We start from the raw sequence: 16,544 nt of genomic DNA, 5'->3' as shown, positions 1-16,544 counted from the left end.
GATACTTGCCAAGAGCTTCATGCCTGCCAGAGGCTGTCAGCACCAACCGAGTTCTGACCTCTCGTTGTCCAACACCTGGCACCTGAGCCACATCTCACTTAATATAAAAGATGTAGTGGATCCAGAACAGGAAAGGAAAACTCCTAAACGCTAAGAAATATGTAATGGAAAAAATGTATTCTCCATTTGGAAAGAGCTTTAAATAAAACATGTTCAGGTTATACAGTTTAGGAGTAAACTGTTTTTACATTAGATACATATTTGAAGCTAAGAAGAAAAATGTGCTTGCCTTTTTGGAAAACAAAAGGTACTGGTCATGTGTTTTTATTATATTAAATTACAGCTAGAGCTGCAGGTGAGGGTTATAATTTGTATCAATGGTAACAGCAGGGCCAGTATTCCCTTTGCTCTCTTGATTATTGACACTCATAATAGAGTTTGAATATCAGTTTTGAAAAAAATCACACTCTGTTACCTCAATGACCTCCTCCTACGCAGCCAAGTTGTGTCTATGTTTTAACAAGATCATTGCCGTTGTTACATCAGATATTATGCTGAGGAGAGTGTTAGTCACAGCTGTCTGCTTTTAAAAGCTGAGTCACAGCCTGCTAACACAAACAAGTGCCTGTTCCTTTGTAAATAGTAATAATGATAACAATGTGAAATAGGAGCATGGGGGTATAGCTCAGTGGTAGAGCATTTGACTGCAGATCAAGAGGTCCCTGGTTCAAATCCGGGTGCCCCCTCATTTTCAGTATGAACCGAGTATTTGATACATGAACACATTCAGTCAGTCAGATTTCATATCAATTGTTCTAACACGCATTGTCAAATGATATTCAGTTGAGTATTAACCCTGAAAATTGCAGTCAGGCCAATTTGGCGTTACATGGTTGTTGATGGTGAGTGTTTGCTTTTAAGGAAAGTGGACAGTTTTGCGAATAACAATGACAAAAGCAGCAACATTGGATAACTTGCTTCATTGGTTTCTGTAAATCCCCCCTGTGTGCGTAGGCATTTGAATGTTCTACCAACTAAATGTTGATGTTTCTGAATAGATTGATAGTATAACAAAATGGTGGGCATATATTAATATAACTCTTAGGGATATAACAAAACTCTTTACATAAAGGTGTTAGTGGAGTAATTAAATGAGTGGTGCGCTACCATACAATGAGGGAAATCAAACAAAACATAGCGCCTGCAGCCTCTTTATTCTATCTCAGTGCAATACAAACTTGGTTTTCTCCTTATATATATAGAAATGTTTATTCATTGGGATAAAGCCCTTGAGATGCACCATCTCCTTCTCAAGGGGTCCCGACAATAGCAACAACTTACAGACATACATAAACAAAAAGACAAAATGCTAAACATGACACACAAGACAAACCACATACAGTCTGTTAAGTGAAATTCAAGCAATGCACACAATCATTACAATTTGAGACAGTCGAGCAAATCAGTTTCATCAATATCATTTTCATTAATAACAAGTACAGACCAGTTGAAAGTGAGATGATAATGCACTTTCAACTGGTCTCCTTGAAGAAAATGATTAGGATGCTTTCAACTTGAAAACGCTAGCAACCGTTTGATACCCCCAATGCCTCATTTTCTCTCTGTCTGCTTCTATCCACTCTCTTTGCAGAGAGTTGCCCTGTCGTTTGACTTTCCTTTTTACGGACACTACCTGAGGCAGATCACCATAGCAACTGGAGGTACTGTTTTTTTCATTTTAGAACAGATGTGACCTTTCCTGCATGCGTTCAGAGCAGAGAAGTGTTTTGCAGATCATACGCAAAATCTTACATATTTGTCCATCTGGCCGTGTTCAGGCTTTATCTTCACAGGGGACATTACTCACCGTATGCTCACGGCCACACAGTACATCGCCCCTCTAATGGCACATTTTGACCCAAGCTACGCTAAAGAATCTACTGTGCAATACCTGGACAATGGTAAGATACGACCACACATTTGATCACGATTGCCCAGTAACATATCTGACACATTGTTGACGTTCCCTGTCTTCAGGTGAGGTGTTTGTGGTCCAGTGGGATCGGGTCAGACTCCGGGGAAAAGAGTCAGAAGGAGAATTTACGTTTCAGGCTGCTCTTCACAAAACAGGAACCATCACATTCAGCTACCGAGATGTGAGTAAGCCACATCTCTTTTCTGCTCTCGGTAGCTTTCTAAAATGGTGCTCTTTCATTTTGCTGCATGCATAAGCGGTTCCCTTTTTGTCTGTCAGATACCTCTGTCTTTAGATGTGATCGGTTCAGCTGAGCATCCAATAAAGGCCGGTTTGTCTGATGCTTTTATGGTCACGCCAGTTTCTCCTCAATCACCAGGTCGGCAATAAAGTTTATGCAAATACGTTTCATTCATATTTGTATCTGTTATCATGATTGTTTTGTGTTATCCTGCCATTGAACCAAACCAGATTAGGATAATAGAGTTGACGTTGAGCTTTCTCTGTCCATTTAAACTCTTTATACTGCTGCAACTAACAATTGTTTCCATTAGTGATTCTTCTGTGAATTATTTCCTCCATTGTTTGGTCTTTAATACAAAAAAGTAAGAACATGTCAATCCCTGTTTCTCAAAGTCCATGGTGATGTCTTTAAAGGACTTATTTTTTCATTTTGAAACCCAAATATTTTTACTGTAATATGATATAAAACAGATGGAGAAGGCAAGGCAAGTTTATTTATATAGAAATGTTAGAAGGACATGATTTCAGAGGGTGGAATCAGCATTATTTATCTGTTGACTACAACATAAATCAATTGTAAAAACAGATTGCTATTTTTTTGGAACACTGTCTTATCGTTTTTTGACTAATTATTGCACGTCTACTTATATTAAAGACATTAACCACATATTTTGGATACATAGTACTGTATGTGAAAACCTGACAACAAACCTGTTATTGACTTAGATGCCAAGCAACGGACAATTTATGAGTACCATCGGGTCGAGATAGACACACAAAGATCACCAGCTACTCTGCTGTTGAATTCACTCCTCTGCCTAGTAAGTGATTATTATTAAATATAAGTATCTGTTCAATATGTTGGATGTGTTATAATATGTTACCTCCTTCTCTTTATTCAGCCTGTCTACAACATGATAGCTGTGAGCTCTGCCTCTCATATAACCAAACCTCTGGTTGTAGCTGGTGCCACGTACTCCAGAGGTGAGCAGTACATTGCGATAGCCTAAACATTCATATAGTGCTGTTTTACCTTTATAAATATACATCTGATCCGTTTTAGATGTTCAGATGGCATGGATAGACACAGACAAGAATGGTTGGACTATGCCTGCTCAGAGGAGGTAATGTGGACAACAAGAATACATATCTGCTTATTTGCCATTTGTAAGCCTCATGCATAAAATATATTGCATTGTTGTATATGGGCAGAGCAAAAAGCAACCTGTGAGGATTACTCCAGGGTTGACAGCTCCACTGGTTCCTCTATCACACCAGAGATCGAGAATGTCACCTCACTGACTCCTCTACAAAAAGGCTGTGAATGTGACGGTAAGGCTGAGCTATTCTTAGTATTTCCCCCCCACATTTAGTCGCTGAATAAGAATAGATTCAGCCATGAAATAAGTATGGAAATGATGCTTTCTGTTTTCTCACAGATGAGACCAAACGTCATATATTTAAGACTGGCAACGGTGAGTTATTATTCTCAGAAACAGAATGAGAACAAAAAACTAAAATATAGAGCCCTTGAAGAGGTATAATAATGAGGTTTCATCTCTATTACAGATGTGAAGACAGATTCTTCAACCAAGAGGGACGGGTTGGCTAATACAGGAGTGATAGCTGGTATAGCAGCTGCACTGGTTTTAGTTTTGGCTATGGTACTGGTAGCTCTTTACATCAACTACCATCCAACTGCTGCATCACCACTTTACCTCATCCAGGTGAGCACTGAATGTGTCCGACACCTTTCCTGACAGGAGCCATGTGTGCTTAAATTACACATATCCACAACAAACATCATCTTTTACGTTTCCTTTTTTTTTAGCGACGCAATAACTGGCCATCCTTGAAGTTTCGGAAGCAACAGCCTGGTTACACAGAAGTGGAAGTGGAAGTGGAAGGTCATGATAAAGACAGCATTGTTCAAGCCGGGCCATGTTGAAATAATGGATGGAACCTAAAATATTCAAATTGAACTTATTTCTACAAACATCCAAATATATACATTCGTGCAAAACCAGTTCAAGTATTACATTCATATTGTTGTTTTTTAAGATGTCAGGCAACATTTTTGCAACAGTTTTTGTAGATTAAAGCTGATTTTTAATTATTTAACGATTTAATTAAACATGTATGTCTCTCTGGGTGTGCTTCAGTTTCAATTCCTGTTGCTTTTGGTGGGGAATTTTGAGTACCTACAACTTTGTTTTGCAAGAACACACTGCACAGTTCCTGAAAAATACTCCAGTTGTAATGTCAGCAGTATTTTATATTTGATTTGATATTTGATTCTGGAGTAGGCTACTTGATAAAAGGAGTGAAAATCCTTATAGAAAATACCATGCATGAGGCATATTTAGGAAAACAGACAGTACAGCCTTTTTGTCAGCAGGTGTCCTCCTAACCACATACATGACATGGACATCAACTAGGACACGCAGTGAACGTGGCATATGTGTACAAATATGATTTGAGATCACTGTATTGGTAAAGCCCCAAAGATCTGCAACAATGAAGATGATCGCATGCGTTTGCTATGCGAGCACAGATGGGAAGAGGACAGTCGTGTTGAACATGCAGAAGGGTGGATCTGGATTACAACACAGAATGTGGACTGTGTTGCGATGGTATTTCAGTTTCAGTTGAATATGCACGATTTATAGGTGATGAAGTTCCTTCAAATGAATGACCAAATGATTCAAATCTTTCTTCCAAGTAAAACATTGAACCCCCACACTGCTTCTTCCCTTTCTGCTCGGACACGCGCCGCCGAGGGAGGGAGAGAGAGAGAGAGAGAGATAGAGAGATAGAGATGAGAGAGAGAGGGAAGCGGGAGTGCGCTTTCCGTGTCTGGTTAGTGGACTGACAGCCAGCTGTGCGGCTACAACGACAACAACAACCTCCTGGATTTTCTACATACAACTAGATTAGTGTTGGTCTGTTACTGATCATTATCGTGCACTATATCTAGTTTTTGAAGTGAGGACTCGACAGCATAAAGCTAAAAGCAGTATCGTCGGCGGTTTCCGTGCTAACTAGCTAGAAGAGCATTCCTCCAACATGAATCCGTCGTGTGGCAGATGTAATCTAGTCGTATACCCCACGGAAAAAGTGAATTGTCTGGACAAGGTAAGAACGTGAAAATGTCGCCTTACTTCTTACTCTTTGTTTTAAAATACTCCTTACACCCCAACATTCTTTGGTACGTTTTCTACACGCATTCTGCTCTGCTAAAATGACACCCTTCACGTATTTTTGTGAATGAATCGAACACCCCAACAGGACAGGTATTTCGCTAGCAAGACAAGCTAACGGCTAGCTTAACGTCTGGGTGGCGATGTCACAAGACCCGAGCGCGGACTAGAAGCAAATATCGTGTTGATAATGGACAACTTTAACAAAACAGAATATATATTTTTTTCAACACGACAATGATTCAAGGCTACGGTATTGATTCGCCCTAAAACCAGCGTCTCACGGTGCTTCCCACAGCCTGGTTTGGGCCTGGCAGGAACCACTGTTTAGAAGAAAACTGATGTTTAGCTAACGTTTCTAACCTCAACACATCTAGTTGTAGGATTTACCTTTACAAATACTTAACGATTCATGACTTTCGATGGAATGAAATAGTCCAATGTCGTGGGCAGCATGGACAGATTTAGACATGTCTGTGTCCAATTCACCGGCTAATCCAAGTCAGGGATCATTAGAGGAGCCGCCTCAATTACTTTTCAGTCAAAAACAGATTCCTAATCTCAGCCAAGGTGTTAATCTCATCAATATTGCCCGTAGGGACTCCTATGTCCAGCTCATTATATCACATGTGAGCTACACTTTCAGTTAACATTGATACATCACAGCTTGTCATTGGAGGGAAATGTGAAATAAGTCCTGCATTTACTGAATGTTGTTGCACTCAGCACTACAGACTGTAACTTTGCAACAACATACATGTAACACACACTCACTTTACTAGTTGGGTGGGGTCTGTTGTTTGTCATATGAAGAGTAGTGTTTATGTATTTTGGCCAAGGCAGTACTTGGGGCACTGAATGGCTATTGAAAATCAATCCCTGTTGAGACTTGTTTATCTGACAGGGAAGGTGGGGAAAGAGCACACTATCTAAAGTAACATCACTTATTGATTGAATGCAATATTTCTCTCTGCAAAGATGTGTTCTTGAATGCACCATGAGTAATGTTTTCCCAAATTGCTCTGGACTGGAATTGATTTATCTCAGAATCCCTCTCACACTTGAACAAAATACAAGTCATGTTAGAAGACTGGCATTGATGATAAGATAACCAAATTGCCACAAGTACAGCCTGAATGTGCGTTGGTATCTGGCCTGAAGCCGAGTGCATTCCAGCAGACGGACACTCCCATACAGCGTGCTCTTGTCAGGGGCCTGCTGTGTCGTCTCCCTGCTGCTCTGAACCCATACAGGAGAGTAGCCTGTCGTCCGTCTTCGCTACCATTCTGCATCAGTGCTCACCCCTTCAGACATGCCAACAAAATCACGCCTTCCCCATCTCCGTGGCGCGCACACATACAGACACTACCATTCTCTTTCTGTTAAAAGCAGCTACATTGGCTGGGGGGTTTTCCATGTGCTAGGCTAGCTCAGGTGAAGGCAGAGGGGAGTTGAGTGTTCTGCCGCTTCCTCCATTGGTGTTGAGCCACTGATGAATGGCTACCTTTACCTGACAGTGTTCTTCTATAACACCCCCCTCTGTGGGGCAGGGAGTTTGAGCCACAGAGGCTTGTTTGTCTGTCAGCTGCATTCCACTATAGCAGGGCTGGGCCCAGCAGAGGGAGCGGACAGCAGAGCACATGTAAAGACAGGAAGTGAAGTTTGGTTGAGCTGTTAGCCTTGTTATTTGGTTTTCCTTTATTTCTTAAGAGATTGTTGATAGTAAGGAGTTTTAAGCTGACGTTTTTGGATATAAAGTCAGGCTCATATCAGTTTGGTTAGTTTTTGTTGCTTTTGAACTCCAGTCAATACAAACTTGTTACAAAGAAGCGATAAAGTAGTTGTTTTTACCGCGCCCTTAATGCAACCCTTCGAAATAAAAACATTTAGGTTAATGTGCATTGTCTGGATGATTGCAATGATTTGTATGTGTGTCACAAGATTGCCAGCCATTTCCTGCACTCAGGAAGTGTGTATTCTCAAGATAAATTGAGAGATCCGTGTTGAGTGGTTAACGCTTAAAGCTGATCTCTCACTGAACTACTCGACTCTGCTCCAGTGTCTGTGAGCCTGTCCCCACCTGCAGGTGAAGAGAAACAGATGTATTCATATTTAACTGGGCTATTGTGCCGTGCCATACATTGTGAAGCTGTCAAACTGGTTCCAGAGTGGGTAAATCAGCTACTATTTCAGTGGACGTAGTGTTTTCAAAATCTATGAATAATGTGAGAAACTGACTTCTTCTGAAAGCTCATCCTTCAACAAGTATGAAGCCTAAACACATTTGCTTCTGGCTCTTGAATTCATGTTTTGACTTTTGAATATGTTAAATGTCAAAACATCTTAATCAGTGTTTAGACACACTATTGGTAAGATTCATTCTGAGGCAAGACCTGTTTGCTTGTTGCAGACGCTGCTTTTACAAAACAAAAGATCTCCCTATGGCACCAAGTATCAAGAAGACACAATACAAAACAGCTTGTCAGTGGAGGAGAAGGTCACACATACATATGGATGAATGGACAAAAGCCAGCCGGAGGTTATTTTCCTCATATCAGCATGTCAGTGGTGAAGGCTTTTACAATGCAGACAGACAAGACATATCACTGTTTTCATGATTCTGCGGTCTTGGTTTTCTTCACTTATGTTGAACCAACAATTTCAATAGGCAGCTCTTTTTTTAGCTGGTAGCTAATAAAAGGGACTGCACTTCTTGGTTCACATGATCTCGAATGTTCAGACGCAGCTGGCATTAACCAAAGTGTGTGTAGAAATCAGATGTCATGCACCATTCGCTTCACACTCTGATGTATCCGACACATACGGTCATTCTGTACTCTGGCTTTCACAGTTACAATTAACTCGGGTTCATTTTTATTATTTAGCTAACAAATTGGTTGCTGTGTTATTTGGCTTCCGTGTGGGGTTTCTGGTTCAGATGTGTGCCCCAATTGTGCTGCTGCCTTTCAATCCCAGGGCATTGCTGCAAAAGAGGGTTAAAGGTCGGAAGAGTACAGTATGAGATTTGTGCAGCTCAGAACAGTCTTTACAGCACGAGTGATTACACCATGCTTAGTCATGTGAAATAGAATCCTTAAAATGGCAAATCACAAATGCTTTTATCTCATCGTACGAGTCCTTCATATATTCCTTTCTGTTTGTATTTTATATGCGAATAGAGCTATTTTACAACCAGTATTCCTGTGTAAAATGGGGTTTCTCCTTCTGCTGATGTAGTTCAAACTCATTTCCTCTGACTCCGGTTTTAGAGGAATCTGTCTGCCGCCGTGCCTATGTTTAGAGCTGATTCATGTTGTCCTTAAGCCACAAGAGGTGAGGAATGTATCCAGCCACCTCCCTTCAATTATTCATGGTCACATATGACTGTTCAAATGACCCGACGTGTTGACTCCACCGTGAGCAGCCAGGTACTTCTCCTTTGTGCCTTTTATCAGAAAAAGGAACTCGTCGACATGTTTGCTTTCCCAGACCAAACAATCTGGCCTCTCTGTTGCTTTGCCTTAAGCAAATGCATAGAAGGCCAACGGAAAGTGATACTTTTAGCCAAACGACATGGCAATAGGATGCCATGTTTTTTAAAATGAATTCATACAGATAATTTATAACACACCAGAAGTGATTGACATTCCACCTTTACTGTGCTTATGTGTTGTTTTTCTTCTTTTACTAATGTTTTGTCTGTACGGTGTATTTTACTAAAGTGCACATCACAGATTGGAGTGGTTTGGAAAGTGTGTTAAGTGCATACTTCACTCTTTCCTAGTATGTCTGTTCAAATCACTGTCTGCCTGCATACCAGCAAGCAAGCCTTTGGCATGGGTGGAAATGAATGGCATCAGGTAGGCTAATAATGAACCAGCATGCTTTAATGAGCTAGTTTCCTCTATTAGCAGCACCAGCCAGATGTGGCTACTTTGTCTTTAGGCATACTGTCTTACGCAGGAATACACTTCCACACATACACATAGTAAGCTGCTGTAATGCCTTACTGTGTGTGTGTTTGCTGATCTTTTGTATTTATTTAACCACCTTTGGTTTAGAATACACTTCTGAGTCCAAGAGCCATGAGAGCCTCCTTGGAGCCATGAGAGCCTCCTTGGAGCCATGAGAGCCTCCTTGGAGCACCGGGCCTAATGGCCTCTTAAAGCATGACACAAAGTGATTGAAGGGAATTGCTACTGATCTAGAAAAAAGTAGTTATTAAACATTTTCACGAAGGACCCCTAGGGATGTCCTTCAGTGCTATAATGCGCTAAGTTCCTCTGATGCTTACTTTGGTGACTCACAGATGACTGGATCATGGAAATCCCCTTAACACAGTCTAAAGCTTCAGTCCATTCTTTTTGTATCTAAAAATAAAACAATATTGGGAAAGGGGCTTCTGGTCAAATCAGTACGCCGCCTTCTTCAAAACAATGCTTTGTTTTGCTGTGGCTAGTGCACTAAAAGAGGTAAGAAATCTACCGTGTTTGGATTAGACACTCACACAGATAAAGGAAGTGGTGACAGCCCTGCATCATTTGAATGCCTTAAACCAGTCCCTTTATCAGTCAGTAGCTAGCGTCAGACTATGCTTATTTTCAGACTCTTATTAACTGTCCCTCTGTGTGTCTGATGTGTGTGCACACAAACATGGAGTCTACAAATGGCCAGAGGGTTTTTGGCCAGGCTAACTTGTATTTGGTTCTCACCAAGAGGGAGCGGTGAGGCTGACTGAGCATTTCTGCTCTTGATTGGACTCTTGCATCCCAGCTTACATGCATGCATCGAGACTTATAACCTACATACAGCACTACACACATGTACACACAGTTATTACTCACACACGTATAGACAAGCGGCTACACATGTGCCCTTGAGCTGCGCTGATGCAGGGAGACAGTGCTGTTTTTTTTTTTATGGGCGTTTTATTTCTAGGGCTCCATCTCTGCAGTGTCCTCATTTTCCAGCTGAATGCCAGATCCTGCCTCGGCACCCAAGGGCCAGGTCTTCCTGGAGCTCGAGGAGGATAAGTGCTGGGTGGCCTCTGGAACACACATTTGGGATGTTTCCTGCTTGTCCCTTCCTCTCCCTTCCGCATCAGTAGAAGTCCCAGACCATATTCCTACTTGATACTTTTAAGATTGTATCTAGGTTCAGATGAGATAATTAGCAATTCACGCTTGGCATTAGATTAGTATTAAATGTGACAACGTGTCCTATATACTGGTTTCGATGAAGATTCTGATATTTAATAAATGAAATAATGATTTCATTTTAATTCTACACATAGGAAGACACGAAGAGCCTCTTATTTGTCTTTATCACACGCAATTGTACCCCAGTTGCTAAAGGGCAGAATTAACTAACTAAGTTAGACTGACAGCATTATTATTATTTCAACATTTCTATAGGCACTTCAATAATATCGTCGTCTTAAATCCTTCAAGCAAGAACAATTGTGTAGTGAAAATCTGATATTGTGATTATATTTGACCTCCCTCCGAATACAAAAAAAAGAAGTGGCTAAATACTGACTGAATAATACTAAGTTCACCAGGATATCCTTTTTGAATTTGTCAGTGAAAATGCACTTACAATTGAATATAAACACACTTCACCAGATGTAGTGGCCTGAGTGCACTTTGGCACCCGTGTTTAGCTTCTTCCAAAAGGCTGTTTAGCCGGATATCTGCTCACCTGAGAGGGCCCGTGTTATCAACGTGAAGTTGTCATGGTAGAATGTGGGTCAGCAGGTTGGAATAGTTTGCTAAACAGTTGACTTCAGTTGACTACAGGAGTAATATTTAATTTAGGGAAACAACACGAGTGTCAAAGTCCAAGCTCACTCAGCTGATAGGCTCACATTTTTTTCATCCACACTACTCCTGTTAGCATTACACTGCGTTAGCTTATCGCTGGTCATCATGAAGGGGATGATAGTCTGTGGAGAACATTACGCTGTGTAGATGAAGCAGACGCTTTGCATGCAAAGATGGCAGCCACCACAGCTGCAAATGAGCGAGAGCTGGAGGAAATGGAATCTGCCTGCACTGTGCTGCTGTTGCAGTACTGGCCAGAACAATGGAGAGGGAGAACAGTGGAAAAAGTAACATGATGTGTCCATCGGCAAGTCCCTCAGGCCCGATGGGTTGTAGTGGGATAAACAGTTTGCATTGGAAGGCTTGGCCCAGTGTGTTTGGCTGTTGATCACAGCTCCACTGAACAGTGCCCAGGCTTGGCCTCTGCTGTGAGCCCTCCTCTTGTGTATGCATTAGAACAATATTGCTGGCCCACAGCAACAAACACCAAGTCAAACGCGCACACACTTGCCTGTTGTCATTGAACACCACATTGGGTGGTCTGTTACAAGCAGACAGAACAGACAAGACTGTTCCTAAAACCAGCCTGAAGCCAAAGGAAAAAAGTCTTATGCCCATCGTGCTTTGGGTTTGGTCATGTTTCCATAAATAGTGCTGCCATCGCTGTGTCCATATAGGCGACTTCACCAATGGAGCAAGTACCCGCGGCAACCACACCTACAGATGTGGGGAAGCCGTCATGTGTTTTGGCATTCTCACTTCTTGATCATACAAGTACAAGAAACGCTTGAGCTAGTCTGGATCAAAATAGTTCCACCTGGCTATAGCATATGAGTTAAACATTACGTTTCCTGTGACCTAGTTCTACTACGAACTCCAGACAATGTCCAGGGAATCAAGTGTTGACATGTGTTTGGGTTGTTTAACCGCATTGAGGCCAACTACCTTATTCCATTCTGAATATCTGTTTTGCAGCTTTGCATTCCTCTTGAAAAACATATGACATTGACATTATACACACACTGAGATAATGCTTAAGCTTGATATGTGGTACAATATAAAACCAGCTTTATAACAAAAGAGAAGCTTTATTGGTCATGATTGAAGGCTCTATATTGCTAACAATGACACTGAGGTGTTAGTTAAAGGAAATCTTCCTTCCACACGTCCCCTTGTCCCACTTTGACTTATATCTAGTCCACCATGATTGTGTCTACTGTCCATCTGCAGCTTTCACCGTCGACATCCTGGTGATGTATCCGTGCTGTAAAACATACTACAGTATCTATCAAAACGTTTATTATTTTTGTGACCATAAATGGATGCGTCTTACCCCGGAACACTGTGGCGAGTCAAACATGCACGTGTTAGTGAGTGAAACATTGAGAAAGTGAGCTTGTTCTTTGATGTGCACTTTCTCTGTTTTGAGTCATATTTCTGTGCTGTTTGGAAAATGTGTATATTATTGTGTGTGTGAGCAATTGGTGTAGAAGTGAATAAAGTGCGGGAGAAAGCACCGTCTTGATTTCCCCCCATTTTCTCTCGTTCGTTATCTTTGCACTCCTTTCTCCCTTCCCTCGACGATAGCAGGAGCAGCCAGATCATTGCTCCACTCTCTGGCAATTTCTCTCTTTTGCCCACCCCTCCCTTCCTCTTGCTCCTTCCTTTCATGTGTCCTCTCTCCTTCCGGTACTTTTCTTTCTCCGATCCTCCCTCCCTCAATCCCTCTTTGAACCCTCAGGCCACAGAGCAGCCCAGTGCCAAGAGAGAAAAGGGAATGAGGCGAGAGGAGGGTGGGAGGAAGGGAGAAAGGGTAGTGAGAGAGATAGAGGCATGGCTTCTCGTGAAGATGGTGAGAGCGACAACAGGGAAATGCAGGCCTGCAGAGATGAGCGCACCGAGTGCAAAGGTGCTGCATTCAGAGCTAGCACAGTCCCTGCATCACCAAGTGAAAGTAACTCCTGCTGGCCCCGTTTTTGTTTTCACACATCAGGCACAAAAGAAAAGTGTGAAAATTGATGATATTGATGATGGAAGTAAAGATTCATACTTGTTAATCACGAACTCTACAGCTACCTCCTTACCACAAACACCCAATCTACTTATTAATAGTAACGGTTCAAGCAACCAAAAGCGGATGTCCAACGGCAGCATACACAAACCACTGTTTCCACTTTGCTTAGCTCTGAACAGTCACTTTTCTTTCTGTCTGTATCACGCTCACGTCCCTGTGACACCTCAAGGGAATACAACATCGTTCTGGTCTCACTCACTCACTTTGCTTTCCTTTGCTGTATGGGTGTTCTCATGTGTGTGTGTGTGGCCTTTTTCTGATCCAAATGAACGTGAATTAAATGTCTAAAATCTCTCTTTCCTTCGTTCCTGACAGTACTGGCATAAAGGATGCTTCAGCTGCGAGGTCTGCAAAATGACTCTAAACATGAAGAATTACAAAGGCTTCGAGAAGAGACCTTACTGCAATGCGTAAGTTGTCCCCAAGTTGTCATGTTGTGTATGTCAGTGAGCATGTGTCGTGTTTTCACGCTCAAATGGTTTATCATGCATCCTCAGATGGAAATGGGACTCTCCAAATGTGTGTAATCATGTTGCAACCCAACTAAGGCCCCCCTCTATCCCTCCTCTGCTGTTTATCACCGACTAGTCCACCCCCCCCCCCTTAGAGAGAGGGCCTAATCTGTGCCTACCCCCCTCCTCCTCCTCCGTGGGAGGAAAGGGGGGGTATCAACAAAGGAAATTCCTAAAGTTCCTCTACAGTGACACGGGCCAGACACACTGAAAACTAGCATGTCCACTCACGCCCCAGCACTCACACGAAAGACTCATCAGGAATCCATGGAATCCCCCTCTGCCATGACTTGTAAAAGGTCCTCTCTCTCTCTCTCTCTCTCTCTCTCCTCTCTTCTCCTCTCCGCTCTCTCCTCTCTTCCCCTCTCTCTCTCTCTCTCTCTCTCTCTCTCTCTCTCTCTCTCTCTCTCTCTCTCTCTCTCTCTCTCTCTCTCTCTGATGGTTGGCAACCCTATGTGCAACACAGCTGGAAAAAGAATCAAGCTCACCGATGTCATCTTACTTTAAGGCCTATTGAGTACTCACCCTTTCTCCTGATTCAACTTGTGTTTCTCCCTTTGTGCAGTAAGCTTGCTCGTAAGTGGAACCGTTGGTTACGGCGTAAATGCAGAGTGTATGTGAAGTCCAACCTGTTCTACCGGTGGGTGATCACGCTGGTCTTCCTTAACACAATGGCCATCGCAACAGAGCACCACAAACAGTCCCAGAGTCTCACCAACTGGCAAGGTCTGAGCACACACACCTTACACAACGTGCTTTGCAAAATGACAGGGGCCAGGGGCAAGTGTTCACAGTGTATGTCAAACACTGAATGACATTGAATTTACACAGCACAAGGACCAATTCCAATATTGCCCTTTACCCTCTCCCTACCCTCTTACACTTCTCTAGTGTCTAGTCTCTTCACTACTTAAAGGTAGGGTAGGTAAGAATGGAGGGCACGAGATAAGTTTGTGCACGAGATGGAAGGCTGACAGGCAGGTAGGCCATCCAGTTCGCCTAAGGTCGTGCTTTTTACAGTACCACGGCTTCCACAGATGACATTTTTTAAATGTATTTATTGTCAAAGCATTTAATATATTCATTGCTATCGGGATGTTAAGAGCATTCCATGGAATATAACAAGTGTTTCTGAAGTGAATTACCTACCCCACCTTTAACTTTTAAAAATAAAACAGGAAACATACTATACACTAACCCAAGACCATGACACAATATGAAATCTGAAGTACAGCCTGAGGCATATGATTTATTAATTGGACAGCACATGATTCCCATAATTGCAGAGAGAAGAGCTTTGAGACAGAAATGGCGTAACAGAACTTCTTCTGGTTGAAGCAAGGAAATATCAAATAATAAACTTTGGAAGCTCCCAGAGACAGCACAGACCTCACAGCAGAGAACAGGGAAGAGGGTGGAAACAGCAAAGACTGTGACATGTTAATGCTATGTAAATATAATACATCAATTAGTATCGATTTATTTTCATAGTCAACACATTACTATCATTTACCACCAACAATGTGTTCAATTATGATTTGTTATGCTCTAAATGTTCCACGATGTAAAGTAATGACACAATCTGTGCATAACTCTGTCTCTTTCTATCTCTCTTGACACTGCCTCTCTCTTCATACTGTGGCCTCTTGACACTGCCTCTCTCTTCATACCGTGGCCGAACCATCACCAGACAATTCCAATAAAGTACTGCTGTCCATGTTTGCGCTGGAGATGTTCATGAAGATGTACGCTCTGGGTTTGCCCTCTTACTTCATGTCTCTCTTCAACCGCTTTGACTGCTTTGTGGTGTCCACTGGCATCCTGGAGCTGATCCTGGTCCACATGGGCATCATGTCAGTGATGGGCATCTCTGTGCTGCGCTGCATACGCCTGCTCCGCCTGCTCAAAGTCTCCCGGTGAGGAACAAGCCGGTGTGTCTTCATCAGTATATAATCAAGAGAATGTTTAGGACAAAACCTTTTGATTGACAAATGTAGTTTCAGAGCAGATGTAAATATAATCCCAATGCCTTACTGAAGTGATGCTGTGTGCCCTAGATACTGGACGTCTCTCAGTAATCTGGTGGCTTCCCTCTTGAACTCGGTCCGTTCCATCGCCTGCTTGCTGCTGCTCCTCTTCCTTTTCATCGTCATCTTCTCCCTGCTGGGTATGCAGGTGTTTGGAGGGAAGTTTAACTTTCCCAACCAAGCCAAGCCCCGCAGCACATTTGACAGCTTCCCTCAGGCCCTTATTACTGTGTTCCAGGTACAATCAGAACCAATAATATCACAACCAATAATAAAACTGATGAGAAAAAGAATTTCTTAAAAAAAAGGTTGAAATATTTACGAAATATTTCTCACTTATTTGCAGTAAAATAACTCTTAATACATGTTTGATTGCATGTGTTTCAGATCCTGACAGGAGAGGACTGGAATGCTGTAATGTACGATGGCATTAACGCTCATGGAGGACCCACCATGCCTGGCATCTTAGTCAGCATCTACTTCATCATCCTCTTTGTCTGTGGAAATTGTATCCTTTTAGTGTGTGTGTGTGTGTGTGTGTGTGTGTGTGTGTGTGTGTGTGTGTGTGTGTGTGTGTGTGTGTGTGTGTGTGTGTGTGTGTGTGTGTGTGTGTGTGTGTGTGTGTGTGTGTGCGCGCATGCACGTGTGTCTTTAGCAACAGTAAACACTTACCATGAGAACTGCAGATCAA

The 16,544-nt window shown here is 42.3% G+C and overlaps 2 protein-coding genes and 1 non-coding gene across 3 annotated transcripts in view; all 3 read left to right on the top strand.

Annotated features, from left to right (window-relative positions):
• LOC117446411 (dihydropyridine-sensitive L-type skeletal muscle calcium channel subunit alpha-1-like) overlaps positions 1-16,544 on the top strand; it is a 124,724-nt gene that overhangs the window by 49,539 nt on the left and 58,641 nt on the right. The window contains exons 10-13 of the mRNA XM_034082571.2: positions 14,392-14,552; positions 15,517-15,742; positions 15,884-16,091; positions 16,241-16,361. Of these exons, the coding sequence (XP_033938462.1) occupies positions 14,392-14,552; positions 15,517-15,742; positions 15,884-16,091; positions 16,241-16,361 (716 nt within the window). The remainder of the gene's footprint in view (positions 1-14,391; positions 14,553-15,516; positions 15,743-15,883; positions 16,092-16,240; positions 16,362-16,544) is intronic.
• trnac-gca (transfer RNA cysteine (anticodon GCA)) lies at positions 675-746 on the top strand. The gene has a single exon. It is a non-coding gene; the product is annotated as a tRNA-Cys (tRNA).
• On the top strand, positions 1,381-4,900 carry LOC117446412 (plexin domain-containing protein 1-like). Its single transcript, XM_034082572.2, is given in 12 exon segments — positions 1,381-1,721; positions 1,839-1,961; positions 2,038-2,156; positions 2,255-2,354; positions 2,945-2,989; positions 2,992-3,039; positions 3,121-3,202; positions 3,282-3,342; positions 3,433-3,550; positions 3,658-3,693; positions 3,788-3,945; positions 4,050-4,900. Coding segments are annotated over 12 exon segments (1,122 nt in total). The 5' UTR covers positions 1,381-1,606; the 3' UTR covers positions 4,167-4,900.

The sequence above is a fragment of the Pseudochaenichthys georgianus genome, chromosome 5 (genome assembly GCF_902827115.2).
Source record: "Pseudochaenichthys georgianus chromosome 5, fPseGeo1.2, whole genome shotgun sequence".
NCBI lineage: Eukaryota > Metazoa > Chordata > Actinopteri > Perciformes > Channichthyidae > Pseudochaenichthys > Pseudochaenichthys georgianus.
The sequence above is the reverse complement of the archived record's forward strand: the minus strand, read 5'-3'. Positions and strand labels throughout refer to the sequence as shown.